The following is a 17,017-nucleotide window of genomic DNA, read 5'->3' on the forward strand; positions in this document are numbered from 1 at the left end:
TCTCACCTCTGAGGAAAAGTTTCAATTGGAGCTGTCACCTCAGTAGACAAAGAAGGAATCCAACTGCAAGACAGGTACCCAGAGGAAATCATGCTTTGTGGGTTCTCTGGCTTATGAAACTCCTTGTTTTTTGATTGTTCTCTTTGTCACTACTATTGCTTCACCTCTACTGCCTGCAGTAATGGTGGCATGGCAGCTTTGATTGAATGGGAATGGACACAGATGTTCTGGCACTGCAAGTAACTATGGGCAAGAGGTTTGGATGTACAACAGCGGTGTAATCCCCTAGTGGCAGCCTGGGCCACACCATAAGGTCTGTCACAGGTGTTTGTGAAGAAAGCTTCAGTATAGTAGATGTTCATTGTGTTGTATGTACAAGTCGGCACAGTGCCTTGGGATGAAAAATTTTCTGGTTGTTACTGGGGTACTAAAATCCTGATGGACGCGTGTTCCATGAAGCACTCAGTATAGAATATTGGTCTTGTGGTAATATGTGCTTTTACTTTGGATCAGTTAATCTCTGCTTTTTCATTGGAAAAAAATGTCCCTGAAGAATAACTCTTAAGTGTCTGCTTTTCTTGGAAAACCAGCTTTTTGGAGGCATTTTGAACACAACCTGAAACTTTGTTTTGGGGTTTGCAAATAATGTCTCATGTAGTTTAGCAGCCTCATACTTTTGCCTCTCATGTATGAGCTCAGTTCAGAACTAAGACTAGTATTCTAGTTACTGACTAGTTACTCAACATAAATGTTAAATGTTCTGGATGTGAAAAGTCTCCCTTTCCAAGTGGTTGTAAAATAGCCTGGTTGAGGATTTTTGTCCTTGGCCAAAACTCTGAAAGGAGAAGTTTGTTTGGGACTTGTCCAGATGTGAATGCCTGTCTAGTGGACTTCAGTCTTGTTCCAGAAGATTTACTTCTGAGTTTTACAGACAAAGATATTGAAACAGACTGACAGGGTGTGAGTGTTTCTGTACGTCATTCTTACCTTCTGCTACCCCTCAAGGTGGTAGAGCGATGACATCTCTCACCTTAGAGATTTCTGCATAATAAGAAGCAAATGCAATAGCTTTTCCTCTGCTTTTGGTAGAGCTGTAGGAGGAAAGTAAAACAGTTGTGGGAGACCTTACAGATATGGGTATAATGCCGAAGTATTGACAGAGTAGCAAGGGAATGTGCTCTTTATTTTCTAAAATGCATATGCAGTATATTTAGCTGGGTGAGGGAGAAGAGGTAAGAATTCGGGTATCTGCAAAACCCACATAGAAAGGACATAGATTGTCCGTACAGGCGTATACTAGTGCACTGGCAGGGCAGTGGGGTGCAAAATTCCTTAGCATCGTACTACTCCCCTATTCAGTTAAAAACAGTGTATCATGGCCAAGGTGCCCTTATGGAGAACGATGTCAGGTATAAAAACTTGAGGGCAAAAGGGAATCTCTTGAGCCATACAGCTGTAATTGATTACTTGATTTCTGTGTCTCTGAACTAGCTCTTTTCAGACATGCTTTGCTGGGGAATCCACTTCCAATTTCAGTCTTGGGCTCATGAGCTTTATTTCTACAGCTGAATTTCCATTTGGCTTGCAAATGCTACTTCTAAGTCCTGTAATACTGTTTGGAATTATAGCCTGTACTTTGGGAAACACTGGTTTAAACAGACCCTCTGTTTTCTTGGTCTGGTTTTCCCCATAGGACATCCTTGCCTTTAAAATCAAAGCAATCTAGATAAATAGAGAGAAACATATGGGGTGGCTTGTTTTTTGAAAGCTGGTGAACAAAAATAGTAATAGTATGCTGACTGTCTTTGTGGGTTTTGGCTAAGAAAGAGCTGGATTTCCAAAGGAAAAAATTCGAGGGAGAACTCTATGTGGTTTTAAACTTGTTTTCTGTTCTACAAACCATTGTGCCACTTGTGAGCATTACTTAATATCTGTTGGAATGCAGAAATGCAAATTTTATGAAACTTCAGATTGTAGAGTATGTGACCAGAAGTAGGCAGGCTGGATTACCACTGCAAATAAGCTAAGTGAAAACTTTGGTCCTCCAAGAAACTTAGCTGCTATAGAGCCTTCAGTGTGGCTTTAAGGTTTCAGTGGTTGCATCTGTATATAAATGCAGTCTTACATAGTTATCTTGCATAAAACCATGTCTTGCTGCATCACTGAGAACAATGTGCCTTCCCATCTGGAGACAACAGTAGTGTGGAATCTCTTGTTCAAGTAGTTGCTGCAAGAAGCTGTATAATGAGGTTCTTCTAGAGATCAGAATCTCTGAGCATTTACAAATGAAAAAGTTTAGGAATACATCACTTCTGTGACTTTGATTCATTCTTAGTAATTGCATGCAGATACCTCAATTCTGAGACCTGTGAAGGGTCAATGTTTATTTGATGTAACATTTTGGGAAACCCTCTTAGGGGAAGAAAAATCTCAAAATTCTGTGGGTAAAAGTGTGGAACTGAAACACTTTGCTGTCATAAAGCTGTATAGATCAGAATTAGTTTTGCTGATCAGTAGCAAACATTTAACAGCCTTGCAAAATCTTTTCCTGCCTAGAGGTGACTGATTAACTTTGTTATAGATTATGATGAAAGCAAACACCCAAGGTTGCTGTCAATTAGTAAGTTGTCAGAGTGTTTTAAGTCTGAAGAAGATATATTGAAGTGTAGTTCTCTGCATTGCTGCACTGTTAATTTCTGGTTTAAGACTTTTAAAAAAAAAAAACACACACAAAACCAGCCACAGCTTCAGCTGTGCTGTGATGCTTGTGTACTTATGGTACACACTCTGATCTGGTAGGTTTCAGATAGTTCTTTAAAACTGGGTATGAAGAATAATTTATCCTGTATGGTTTTTAGGGCACATAACACACTTGTTACCAAAGAACAGGTACTGCTAAGCTTCCTTGCTAGCTGTTCTAGGTGTAATGCTGCATTGCTTCATGGTGCTCTCCAGACTTTGAGCTGTGCAGTTCTTCAGGCTTCTGTGTGTTCTTTGTCTCACTGGTTTTATTTCTACATCTACCTCATAGAAAGCCCATTCTTTTCTGATTTATATTGTTTGGAGAATAAGAATTAAAAGCAGGAACCTCTGACACTAACACACTGAATACTACGTGCTAAATGTAACCAGAGAATGATTCTCAGCTAGGTTGGTACATCTGGTCTAACTAGGTGCTAGTGCAGCAGCCCTCTAAAATAACCTCCATCTGGAAACTTTTGACGTCTAGATCTTGCTGGATGCCAGAAGGTGGAAAGGTAATTCTTTGGTTTTTCTTTACTTACCTGCTCTAAATCTGCTTGGAGCAGGCTGTGCAGTAGATTATCTTGCCTTTGGCTGCTTGTGCTGCTGTAGCAGTTGATGATAATACAACACCAGTGATATTAAGGAAGCTGCTGTGTTAAGAGAGGCAGTAATGCTTGCAAGTGCTATGAAGAAGGAAACCCAATTCTTTATTGTCTGTTTCCGAGGCAAACATTTGGGATTCTGTTAAGCAGTTGGGATTGAACAGGGAGCTGTGCATTCGTAAGGCAGTTTTTTCCCTGGGAAACTAAAATGAATGTTTAAATAGATAGGATTTGACACAGATGTTGCAGGTCAGGATACAGTAGTTGAGTGCTTCACTTTCTATTCAGTACACTGCCTGTGAGATCACCTATATTCACAAAATGGATGCAAATTGTATTTCCTTCTCTGTGCTAAATGATACTGGAATGAACCTAAGAAGATTCCTGTCATGCTTGAGTGTTTGAAAAAGCTGTAAGTAACAGACATCCTGGAACTTCTTGTCTGTGGAATCACAAAAATGATATTACAACTGCTTTTATTTGGAGGATAGCTGAAGTTATAAGAAAGCTATCACTTTTTCTTATGAAAATGTGAACTGTCAAATAGTCCTTGATAGTGTTTTAGGGAAAGCATTTGATTGCTTAGGAAATGAATTGTCTGGATTGTGCTTTTTTTTTTTTAATGGCCCAAATGGTCCTTTGAATCAAATGTAGTTTCTCCATAATGTTTAATGTAGTGAAGTTTCAGATGTAACATGGTGTTATTACTGTTCATTCCTCAGACTAAAATTTGAACAGCTTGCTTTTGCACCTTCAAGCATGTATGAAGCACAAATAGATAGGTTGGGAACATGTTTGGTATGTCAGGGCAGGCGTGTTTTGAGGTCTCTTGCCCCCTTGCATTATATGAAGTCTAATTTGTCTTAATTTTGAAACTTGCAGCTTTTTTTTTGATCTGGTATTTAAGAGAAGATTGTAAATTGTTTCCAGACAAAAGTATGTGGATCCTAAGCCTCTGGTGTTTTGGATAAACAGTCTTCCTCCTTCACTTCTTTCTCTCTTGCATCAAAACCCAGCTGTGCATAGTACTTTTCTTTGAAAGGGATTTTGTGTTTATCTGGCTTGTTTTGAACGCAGTAAAAGTTAGATCTCACTTTCTATTGTATCTATCTGTATTTAGTTTAACAGAATACCGTATCAAACAATTTCAGTGGCATTTGGCTAGATTATAGATAGTTCTCAGATGAATAGCAATTTCTCTATAGTATGAGAGGTTTAGGGTTGGAAAGAGGATTCTCTAAACATGGTGCTTTGACCACCTCTTATGCTCTTTTAGCTAGAATAAAAAGCATGCTTTGAAATGAACTTGATTAGTTTATACCCTGTATTTTGCTGTGCACTAGCATTGTTGGTTTTATGCAGTGGTGAATGGTTTTAGTTGACAGCTTTGGAGATGGGCTTAAAGCACTGAATAAAATTGCCTCCTTGTTAAATGAATGCTGGGGGGAGCAGTAAAATGTTGGAAATAAGGATTGTTAAGGAAGTCATTATGTAAAAGAACAGATTCCCTTACCCTTTGCTTTCTAAAAGGAAAACCGCTTGCATTCAAATGTTCTTCTGGCATATTACTTATATTGGAATTGGTATAATAATATCGTAAATATGGGGTTTTGGTGTTGTGTTGTTTTTTTTTTTTTTTTCTCTCTCTCCTGTTAAAGGTAGCTGCTCTTATTCCCTACCAGTATCATGGTTATGGAAGGCTTCTAAGAAACCTGTGTTGTAGGTGAGACTACAATCCTTCCTTTCTCTGGCTGTAGTGCTTAACTGGGCTGCCTATACAGGTTTTTAGCTATTAAGTTGTTTGGAACTGTCAGGTTATTTGACTGCTTTAATTGAAGCTTATCCTGATGCTCTAGTAGTCTGCATCAGCGTGCTCCTTTAGGCTCTTCTAGAGTATTAGCTTTTAATCAAACTCTTGTGCTGCTTATATAGTTGTATTGCAGAAGCCTATGCAGCAAATATCTGTTACTGCCTCTTGAAATACCTATTTCCACATTGTCTTTAACACGTGCAATTGAAGAGCTCAAATTTCTTTAGTTAAACTAAGGTCGTAAAGCCAACTGAAACTTCTACAGAAACTTACATCTTTCAAAAGTGGTGGCAAGGGTCTGCTGTCTTGGATTTCACAAAAGCAGAAGTAACAAATGATTTTCCAGAAGAATAATCTGGGGCAACTAACAAGCCACTTAAGAAAAATATGGTCAAAGAGAGTTACAAGAAGTTTATGTAGTAAGTTCCTCACACCCTGGAAGAAGTGTCAGGTAGTTTACACGAATGTCAAAACTATGATCCTGACTGGGTCTCTGTCATTTTTATGTTACAAGTAGGTAGAGTAATAAGGCTCTGACTCTTCTGTCCCTCACTTTGAGACTGACTGATTTTGCTACTTTGCTTCTGTATTTTCCTACTCTATTTTCCCACATCAGTGAGGGGGAGAGTACCAAAATAGCAGAGAGGTTTGGAGATTTTGGAGGAAACTGGATATGTAGTGTAAATAAAGCTGATTAAAAGCAATTCTTGCACAATTGATTTTGCATTTGCAAGCCAATAGCATCCTTTAACTTTTTTGTGTAGGGTGAAGTTAGTATAGATTAGGTGTATATTTTCTTGAATTGCCTATATTATGTAAGCTAAAGATGCATGAGGATTAGTCAGCTGTATTTCCTATAAATATTCTCCCTAAACCAAACTTGATTATTTTTTTTAACTATTATGTTACAGTTGTTATAATAGCAGGGTAGTCTTGCAGACAGTGGAGGTAATGTGTGGAGTGGAATAGTTCAAAAAGCAGCCTATGAATTAATCTTAACTATAGTGTACCAGATGCTTTTTATCACCTGGCGGGCAGGAGGGGAATGGGAGGAGGCCGTAGCAGCCAGAAACAGGCATTTCCCCCTCAGAAATAGGCTTTTTCCCCACAAACCAGAATAGCAACGAGTTCTGTTCCAGAACACTAAAGGAGAAGTAAGGTCACCCTGGAGAACCCCAGCTACTTCACATGTGATTTCTTGTGGTGTTTTCAGTAGATAAGGTTCTACTTAATTTGTATACCTTGTGAAGGAGGGAAGTAGGTTCTAGCTTATCTGATCTGTTGTAGGTGGCTCTGAAAGATTCCGCCCCCCCCCCCCCCCCCCCCCGCCCCTGCCATGGTGTGCATAACCTTTTAGCCATGTGTTCAGTTAATCCACACTTCTGATTCTGATCAGAAAGAGGCTGGCTGTTTTTGAAGGTAAAAGTACCATAGGTGTAGTATACAGCTTCTGTCAAGCTGACTGCTAGGTTCCTAATGGTAGCAGGAGCAATTAGGAGCAACTTTTGAAGGGTAGCTTAAAAAAAACAAACAAAAACCCTAATCACTAGCCCGTGATACAAATCAGACTTCTTTCTGAAAAATCTGCCTAATAACTATAGGGGTTATCAGGTCAGACTGCATTTCCCTGAACCACTGCAACCTCTTTGAGGCTCTAGGACTGTACAGGTAGCAGTAAACTAGGCAGGCAGTGCTAAAATTTGGTGCTGGGAAAGAGGAGGCTTGGGGTGGACACACAGGATTGATCAGTATGCCAACGAGTATTCCAAAAGTACTGGAGAAGGGAATATTTCCTAAAGTGTTTTATGAGAGTAAAATGACTTCACAGATGCTAGTTGTAAGAACAAACACTTGTCTCAAGCAAAAAAAAAAAAATAAATCTGATTATAGCCACAGTTAACTACTCCAACATACCTTTCTCAGGGATAATCAAGTTCACAGATGCAAAAACATTCTTTTAGTTGGGGAAAGAGAGGAGATTATTTGGTACTTTGGAACTTGCTGGTTTGGATTTTCTTGCTCTGCAGGAAGACTCCTTTATTAAGCTGTACTACTGGTAGTGATTAGGAAGCATTTATGCCTATAGAGGTGTCTTGGCCAGCAGAGTCTGAGGTAGGACTGTGTTTTTCATTCAGGACTTCCTCCAAGGTTGCATAAACCAAAGGTCTTGGATCAGTGACTTTTGTAACTCAAAGGATGGAAGCCCTTTGCTTGCTCATGAGTTACTCATTGCTATAGTTATTACAGTAACAAAAACTCAAGGCTACTTTAGTTTGCTGCTGTAACTTCTTAAAACGTTTTCCTTCAGAGAGAAAGAAAAATCAGATGGGAATCAAATCTTCTAGCACGTGAGCCTGCTGTGAAAAGGAAAAGAGAATAGGTTGTTTAGGTTCTTTGGTGGATTTGGCAGGAAGTGCAGGAGACTTGCTTTGACCTGAATCTCCCTTGCTGCATGCATGGGGAGAATTTTAACTCTAAAGATGTTGGAACAAGATGAGGAGGCCTGGATTTTCCAGACTAACTGAAACAGAAATGTCATGGAAGGACTGGATCAAGCCTTCGAGTTGGGGATGAACTCGGTGACTCCTTGAAGTTCCATCTAGCTCTGTTTTCTGTTGTTCTGTGATCAGGAAGCAGCTGTACATTTTGCCAAAGGTACATGCGATGCAGTGGGGAAAGTGTGTCTTTGGAAGACAGAAGGGAACCTTCTGGTCAGTCTAGGCTTGTTGAGCTGCTTGTTGAGTGCCGGGGGATGATAACAACGAGGACAACAGTATCCTCCTTCCAGCCGCCAAGAAATGTCAAAATTAAAGTTTTTTGTTGTAATCTATTGTAGTTGTCTGAAGCACTACACTAGTGGTTCAAGAAACAGTCTTGTGTTCACTGCCAAAACTTCACTACAGGAACAGGCTGACAATTAACAATACCTCTGGTGATGTAGGCTGCTTCTGAGACAGAAATTGACGCAAGCAATAATCAGCTGGAGGTAGGCTTAGACTTAAATTCATATTGAGTTAGTATCTGTAATACTGATACACAGTACCAGAGAATGGAGTTCAAAGGAGAATATAAACCAGTACTATCCTGTTGGTACAGAAATACTACTTATCTTTGCTTTTCCTATTTGGCAAGACTTCCCAATAAGATTAAGTTTGAGAATAACTTCACTGTTCTGTTTTACTGAAATTCTCAGATAATTGGCAGACAGCAACTGCTTGTTTTATGAAGGTCTAATACAGAAAAACATATCTGGAATAAATATTGTCTTTAAAAAAAAAAAAAAAAAGAGAAGAAAATCCCAAACCATTTGAGTTCTTTTGCTGAAATAGCACATCAGTTCTCCTAGATACAAAATGAATTGTTCAGTATGATACAAGGAGGGTGGTGTAGAGAGTATGAAGTACTGGCAGTGATATTACATAAAAGGAGGTGAAAGTTCACTTATTTTGTTGTCAACGTTGCATATGTTGAAGCTTTCTGTTTGCGTTTTGATATAAACTAGCATGTGACTTTAAGTCTGTGTTCAAGGGAGTAAATGTTAGATGCTTCAGCAGAAGAGGGCTTTCCAGTTAGTCAGGACTTGAGCGTACAGTCATGAAAAGCTCTGGGGCTGGATATTGCAAAGGTGAATAATGTATCTTTAGACTTCTAATGTTGTAGATGTCATGATAACTATAGACTTGCAATACTTCCAGAGGAATCTCTCCTGCCCTCTGTGCCATTTTCCCCTTGTTGCTGATACAAGTGCTTCTGTGGCTTTGCAGTGAACTGGAGAGCGAGGAATTGATGTCGTTTAAAACTAAATTTAAAGCATAAATCTGGTTTTGTTTCCCCTTCATGTGAACAAGGGAGAGAAGTAGCAGGAACAAACTAGCAAATGAAAGGTGGGACTGCTGCTTTTAGCAGCAGGATTGGCCCACGCTAGTTCCATAATGGTAAAAATACGGTGTAAGCACAAGCTGAATTTTTGATGTGTGCAGAGTATATACTACTGGATGATACCAAATACGGAATCAGAATGTACTTAAACGGAAAAATTCACTAAGCCTGACTTCACTTCTGCAGCTTTACTGTTTAGCGCAGCAAAGATGTGAGCTATGGTTAACAACTGAACTGTAGCACGTCATCTGCTCATGTAGCTAAGTCTGTGAAATGGGATGGTTTGCATCTAAAAATGACAAAGTGTGCAGTAGAACTGTTAATAGTAGGTGAGGAAAGCAAACAAAATTACTCTTTTTTTTGTCCAGGGGAAATATTACCTGTGAAAATTCTGACTTGTTCAGTTTGTAGTCTTGTAGGAGGTAGGTTGCATAGGTATGGAGAAGTTCTATGATAGTTTGTATTTTCATAGCATTGTAACAAAAAAAACCCAAACAAACAAAAAAAAAAGAGCTACATGCAGTGGCTTCTGTGTCTGGTAGCTAGTAGATACTCCCCTTAATTTTGAGGATTACTTCCCTGAGTTGAAGTCTTAACTTTTCAAGGTGCAGGTCAAGATTTTTAGAGCTCTTGTCCTAAATAACAGAGCTCTTGTTTACTCTTTGCTGCTGGCTAAGCGTGATTCCTTTTAAAAAAGCAAAACAAAACAAAAAAGCTTGTGTAACAAGCTGTCCCACAAATGGTTCAAAACTTGTTGATGATCTCTGAAGTAGTCAAGTAGGTTCCTACAAGACTTGTAGAAAATAGGAACTTGCCGCAGTGTTCGGACTGTGGGAGAGAGCATGTGTGGTCTTGCTCTCCAGACAGCCATGAATCCATGCAGAGGAGAGGCTTTCATTACATATCCCAACCATAGGAAAAACTTAATTGGAGTTTGCATTTCATTATATACCAAAGTCCTCGACTGTTTGATATAAATATGTAGGAAACTGGCTTTGATAATTCTGGCGCCCATAGCCTGTATACCAGCACCACTCCCTTATTTGCAAGGAATAGTGCTATCAGCAGAGGTAATTGTCCCGTGAGGTTTCATAATGCTAGTTGTCCCAGTATTGCTGTCACTGAGAAGCATTTGGAAAAAGTATAGGGCTACTCTTACCACATGCATTGGTCTGATGTTTTGGAACATCTGGTGAGCTTCAGAAGTGCCCTGTAGATCTGCATGTGAACAGAATGGTCTCAGAAACGGTCATTCTGTCTCTGTGAAATTTAATTTCTCCTAGTTCATTTTATTAGTTGGAAACAACATTTGTTGTAGGCTTTTTGGTGGGATGGAGAGTTCCAGCTGCAGGTTGTCTTTGGTAGTGCTGTCCATCTTGTGAAGCAGAAAGTTGGCATGCTAATGTGCTTGTCCCTAAGGTGCCTCAGGCTTCTGGAGCTATTGGAAGGGTGCAGGGAGAAGGGAAATGGGCTGATGCTGGTGGAGAGGGGTTGTGGGAAGATTGGACAAGGAGCTTCTGTTCTGTTTATGAAGCTCCTGTTGGCTATGGGGAAGCTTAGAGTCCCCCAGTGTTCAGTGAGGGGGAATTTGTGGCCTTAGTCCTTGTCCCTCCTCTACCTGTGCAGTTCCATCCTGCTGCTGCCAGGGAGGAGGCAGTCGTGGCTCACCCAGGCACTGCTTGGTGGAACAGTTGAGAAAAATGAAGGATAGGAGAGGGCTGCTTCTCTTGCTATAGCTCCTTGTAGCAGTGTTTAGAAAAGCTGACTTGGCAAGGTGTGGGTGGCCATGCCTGTATTCCTCCTCCTGAATGCTGAAACCCACTGTGTCCTGTGGGACAGCTCAGTTCAGTAAGGCAGGGACTTGCCAAGAAATGAACGTGGGTCTGCTGCTTCAAGAGCAATCTTAGTTGTGTGCTTACCGGGACGCAGACGCTGGGTGAGCGTGTGGGTGCAGGTCCTGTAGTGGCTGACAAGATCCCATGGCATTAATACTGGTTCATTTGGTATGTAGACTGTTTAGGTAGTGGCAAGGAAAGGTGTGGCCCAAGTGCCATGGGGAGGGCTGGTTTGTGATGAACAAGTTGGGAGTCCTGGCCTAGAAAAAAATGAAGGCATCTGCTGGCTGTGGAGAGGAAAGAGACAAGTTCTCTGACATTTTTTTTCACCTGTAAAACATACATAAGCCTAGTAATTGTCCTAGCTCTTTTTACCAATGTCAGATCAAAATAAAACTTGCAGGTCTATAATTAAAGCATAACAAATAGTAAAACTACCATTCAATTCCCCCTGCCCTTTTGTGCAAATGAAATTTAGAAATTGGCACAAAGAAAACTTTCATGAAAACTTGTCAGTGCTAATCAGGATGAATGAATTAAACTTTCATGTTGCTTTTATTTCCTTCCTGTTTAAAGTTTCCAAAATGCTTTTTAACCTTGAGTGGCTTCTTTCTTTGTCTTCTTTAAAAGACAATTAAATCCCACAGAGACCTGAAATGAAATCAAGTAGCCTTTCCCAGTTATAATTGTTTTGTGAACATGAGAAAAAAAACCACAAAATAACCCCACTAGCCTGGCTTTAACTTTCAGTGGAACTACTTAAATTCAGTACTGCTTAACAGTTACACAAATAAAAAAATTTTAATTACAGAATATAAAGCTAGTGATGATACTACTTATATATATATTTCTGAAGGAGTTGTAGCTTTCTCGGGTTTTCAGATAAAAATACTTGTAGAAAGAATGTTGTCTTCAGGCAAGTTAAAACTTGCTGGCATATTCATGGTAATATAGTGTGTTTGAAAGAAAGCATGTGTATATATCTAGGAAGATTCAAGCTGCAGTATCAAATCACTCCTGTTTTGAGGGCTGGTATTGCCTGTGGATTGTACTGATATGTCTTTCTAGCAATTGGTCTCTTGTGACGAGGATCCGCTGTGTTAAGTGAGTGCTACTCTTGTCTTGTGTAGGGTTAATAACAAGTTTCTAGGTATGAGAAGGCCTGGCGTGAAGTAATAGTGACTTACTCCTGTTGTTTTTCTGCTGTGTTGGGGAATCTCTTTTAATATTCCAGAAAAATACAGTAGTCTTCCTTATGAAAATGGAAGTGGGAGAACAAGTTCAATTGTAGCCCAGCTGAAAACCTCTTAATTTACTATGTGTCTCTAGCATCATGTATTAAATGTATATTTAAAAAAAAAAAAAAAAGGTGTCTTTATGTTCTAGAGTACTTAAATTTGAGATTATTTCAGTCCTTAAATCTGTTCTTTTGTGCTCACAAACATTCAGCAGTCCTGCAGTTCAGACCACCGGTATTTAGACATTGTGCATGTGAAGTTTTAAACTATTTTTCTGTGTGACACCAGGTGATCCTTGCCTGAAGTAAGCATTAAGCCTTCTGCAGGGCAGTGCTCCAGAGCCTTAACAATGAGACCGCTTACTTTCATCCACTACCCATTTCTAATTTGCTTGCGAAAGGATACAAGGCTCTCCAAGTGCATTCTGTTGTAACACTAACTAGTTAGTTACACATACAAAAAGTACAGATAAGAAAAAAAAAGATTCTGGGTTACTGCATTGCTTTTCCTAGTCAGCGGTTGTCATAGAACTGATCTTACAGCCTGAGCAGTGAATGGCTATTAGCCTTCTGCAAGGCTACAAACAAATGATTTTAATCTGCGGATAGCGTGGTGGATGTAGAGCTGAACTAAGTGTATCTTTAACCAGCTAATGAGTTTTCCTAACTTTTTTTAACCTCTTTTGCTTTCCAGGGAGTTAGAGGAACAGTTAAAGGTGACTTCCTTCTCTTTTCAGATTCTTTTCCTGACTGTGATGTTAGCTTTTAATCATAAAGACTGTAGGAGAGGGATATATGTGATCAGTGTAGAACAGACCCCACCAGAAAGACAAATGAGGTTTATAAGTGGAATAACATCTGTAGTTCTTCAGGCAAAAGTCTGAAATCTCTGAGGATCAGTTATGGAGGAGGCATCTATGCAGTAAAGCCCTGAGAGATCTTCATACACCAGCTGAGAGTTAGCAAGAATGTTGCAGGTGACAGTGCTGTGATGAGAAGTGTCTACCTGTCCTAAATATTCAGGATGGGGTGGTGGTGAATTCAATGGTTATGCATTGCAAAGGAATTTCCAGTTGATCCCTTCCCTGGAGAAGGAGCTATGTCCCCTTGAGGCTTAAGACTTCTCTGAATAATTAATCCGTTGGGTCTCTGTCCACAGAGAGAAATGAAAGAACTGTCAAAGGCTACTGTATTACACCTGATAAAGGAAGTCATTAGTGAGTCTTCAGATACAGTCACATAAATTAAAAACACTTGCATCCTTTTTCCTTAATAATAGATGAAGCCTTTAGCATTAGAGCTTAAATAAAAGGGGGAAAAAAAAAAAAACCACAACTAAAAAAACCTTATGTGGGAGTAGAGTAAAATTCCCTTTCACTTAGTTTTACTTGCCCCTGAATTACTTTGTTTTTCCAAATCACCCCTGTTCTTCCTCTTGTCTTTTCCATTTCTGCATGAGATGTGGGGAAGGGGGATGGTAGGGTAAAAGCATTTTTAAAGCTCCCCATGTTCTGAATTACAGAGAAGATTTGTTCTTCAAAATTCCTTTAATTCTAGAGGTGAAGAAGTATTTCTGTGGCTGAACAACTCTATTGCGTTTGTAGTTGATTGCCTTATTAATGATGAATAAATTTTCAACCATTGGTAGGTAAAGAATGTTTGAATGCTCATAATTCAGGAAACAAAACTTACCATGCTTGTTACTTTTTTGGTTTTGCCCATGCATTTGACAACGTCAGCATATTGTGACCAAATTGCTGCTCTCCTTTTCTGTATTCCAAATTGGTGGTGGTTTATGGCAAACTCTTTTTTTTGTTTATTTCTAGGTATAATGGATCCCTCCCTAATGGTGACAGAGGACGCAGGAAAAGCAGATTTGCCCTTTATAAGCGACCTAAGGCAAATGGAGTTAAGCCCAGCACTGTTCATGTGATTTCTACTCCTCAAGCATCGAAGGTATGTGATGGTGGGGCAAGTCCTGTTTTTCTGATGATCCTGGGTGGAGAACAACTCACGTATTACTGCTGATTTACCTTGCTGCCGGTTCATTCTGTGGTAGATAATTTGTTTTAATGAAAAGTCTGCAGTGGATTTTCTTTCTGGGTGTATATATCTTTAATTTTAATCCAGTTACCTGTTTAAAATATTTTTTAACCTTAGATATGAGGGAATCTGACCCTTCTGCCCCTGTTCAGAAAGCTGACTTTGTCAGTGCTGACTGTTTTATCTGAGCCATAGAGTAGTCAGGTGATGCAAATACAAAAAGTATTTTAATTTCTTTCTCACTGGAGTATAAGATTGGTATGTCTCTTTCCTCTCCAGGAGGATAACTGACACGGTATTAAAAAAAGTCACGATCCCTCTGGGCCTTTCATTTTTGTTGCTAATAATCATATTGTATATGTTTTTACCTGAAGTTTAGTGTAGGTGACGGAGAAAAAGCAGTAAAGTAAATATATTAAGGTAGTAATTTATGAAGGAACAGCAGTAAAGTAAGTATGTTAATATAGTAATACATTAACCCATAGAACTGTCCAGGTTACAATTCTGGTGGTGGAACATATTTCAAGCTGCAAAAAGTCATGCTATCTCTTTCCTCAAAGCTGCCTTCCTAGAAGCAAAAAGTGACCAGAGTTTGGGCCAAACTGGAGGGGGAGTTCTGTGGTGACACAAAAGTGGATGGTTTGCAAGAGGTGTATGTCACTTTTACAGAAATGTGTATTGGAGGAGGGGGAGAACCTACACCATTCTCAGAACTGTGTTGTCTACCTAGATCGAGAGAAGAATATTGTTTAATACATAGTATAGGATTATGTTTTCTTTTATAATACATACCATACACAGTATAAAAGCTAAACTTACCAAAATATAGAGTATCAGAGCTTGTTTTTTTTTGAAAGATTGTATAGGGCCTGCTTAGTGCAGATAAATATGTAGTCTTTTGGATTAAAAGTGTCTGTAAATATTTTTCAGTGTTGGTATTCTCAAAAAGAAAGCATTTGTGAGTTAAATTTTCCTGATGAAATCAACCTTCAAAGTAGGCCGTTAGTATATGTTTGTATGTTGGTAACTCCGGTCTATTGCTTAAAATGTAACAAATGAAAAAAATGTGTTTTACATAGCTGATGGAAATATACATGTGTTCTCACTGGATAATCTTAAGCATTTGGACTGCAGATAGTATTTTGGCATTTGAGTTTCAAAATATTTAAACACCTGGCAGACACTGCAAGGTATCTGGTTAATGTTCATCTGCATTGTTATTGTGCAGATAAAATATGTTTGCTGTACAAATTAGTGCCCTTATAAAGATAGCATAGCGTCCAAGACATTAAAGCCCCTTCTTCGAGGATTTGGATTCAGGTAGATATGTTAGGTGGAATGTATTGTCTTGCACTTTCTCTGAACCCTTTTAAAAGAGCTTATGTGTATTTAGACTGTTGTCTGGGGCAAGGCTGGTGGATGTGTGCCAGAACAGTGATGCAGTGGATTTCAGTTAGTGCTCTTTCGATGCACAGAAAGAACACTTATGTTTTAAGATGCTTTCGTAGGCTTTTCTGACATCTTAAATACCAGAGCCTAAATCTGTTTTACTAGGAATGGTTTCTGCGTACAGCTTTTGTAAATGACTGCAGACACATAGACTAATAGAGAAAAGCTTTGCTCTTAGAAAATAATGTGCAGCTTGACCTCAAAAGTTTTGTTCTGCTCTCAAGTCTTTCAGTCTAACTCTTACTTAAGGAAGTTTAAAATGGTGGGAACTTGGGCTGCACAGGATATTAAAAAGTTTCCTCCCCTTTACATCCTTCCTTCTAACTTTTCAGATAACAGTTCTCTGTTTTGCTTTGCTTGTCTGTCACTGTGTAAACTGAATCTTTGAGTAGAAAAAAACATGTTATTTTTAGAGTAGTGATGCTTTTTTGGGGTGGTGGATTTAGCAGAGGTGGATAAAGGACTGACTGTCTCCATTTGTTTTGTCTCTGCTGTGGCATGAATGCTTGCAAAAGGTACATAGCTGGTTTTGTGCTAATTGGATTAATGCAGCAGCTCAAGAACTGTAACTGTCGCCAATTTTAAGTTAGTGTGTCAGCCTGAAAACTGCAATAGATCGTAAGAGGATGCTTGTCATGTTCCATTGTCCCTGCTATGCAGGTGTCAAGGACAGCTGGAGTAGTGCTGGTTTCAGTAGTAAATTTAGCTCAGCTAATTGCATATGAATCAGTGCCTTTTGTTTTTTCCACTGGAGTGCTTGTTTTTTGCCACGCTGCCTTCTGGAGGTGCTGAAGAAAATTTAGAACTGTTTAGCCTTCTGAGGGTATATGGGTATATTTGGGGGGAAGGCACTGCATGGGGTAATGAGCCTCAAGTTTTTTCAGAGTATTGTTAAAATACGCATGCATCTCTTCAACATTATGCACTTGACTTTAAAACCTATTTTATTAACTATGCTTAGGTACCATTCAGGCAATTTTCTAGTGTCCCCTATTTTACAAAACTCAGACCGTTTGTTTGAGACAGACTTTTTCCAGCATTGTCAAAATTGGTGTTACTGTAAGAAAGGAAGCTTAAAACTCTTATGCTGTCTCTTGTTTGTGTGTGTGTATGTGTCTGGGGTGGGGGGAAGTGTGAGACTTTCATTAACTGTGTGTGAACCTTACTCAAGATTTTAATAATCCCCTTTGTTAGACTAGAGAGTTTGTTTCAAAATCATCAAGTCACAGGAGAGGCCATTCTTTGCATTGGGGCTTGGGTCTTACGATGAAGAGGAAGACTGTTGTCAGTCATGATCATATGATCTGTGAAACCTTCCTCTGACTACCAAACTCTTAGGTGTGAGTTTACTACTAGCTTATTGTGACATAGCTAGGATTGCTGAATTTTATTTTCAAGCCGTTAGAGCTATTTAACA

The 17,017-nt window shown here is 39.2% G+C and overlaps 1 protein-coding gene across 1 annotated transcript in view; it reads left to right on the forward strand.

The window, feature by feature from the left end:
- Positions 1-17,017, forward strand: part of PELI2 (pellino E3 ubiquitin protein ligase family member 2) — an 82,247-nt gene that overhangs the window by 12,943 nt on the left and 52,287 nt on the right. Inside the window, exon 2 of the mRNA XM_029999299.2 lies at positions 13,935-14,064. Within this exon, the coding sequence (XP_029855159.1) occupies positions 13,935-14,064 (130 nt within the window). The remainder of the gene's footprint in view (positions 1-13,934; positions 14,065-17,017) is intronic.

Source organism: Aquila chrysaetos, chromosome 2 (genome assembly GCF_900496995.4).
Source record: "Aquila chrysaetos chrysaetos chromosome 2, bAquChr1.4, whole genome shotgun sequence".
NCBI lineage: Eukaryota > Metazoa > Chordata > Aves > Accipitriformes > Accipitridae > Aquila > Aquila chrysaetos.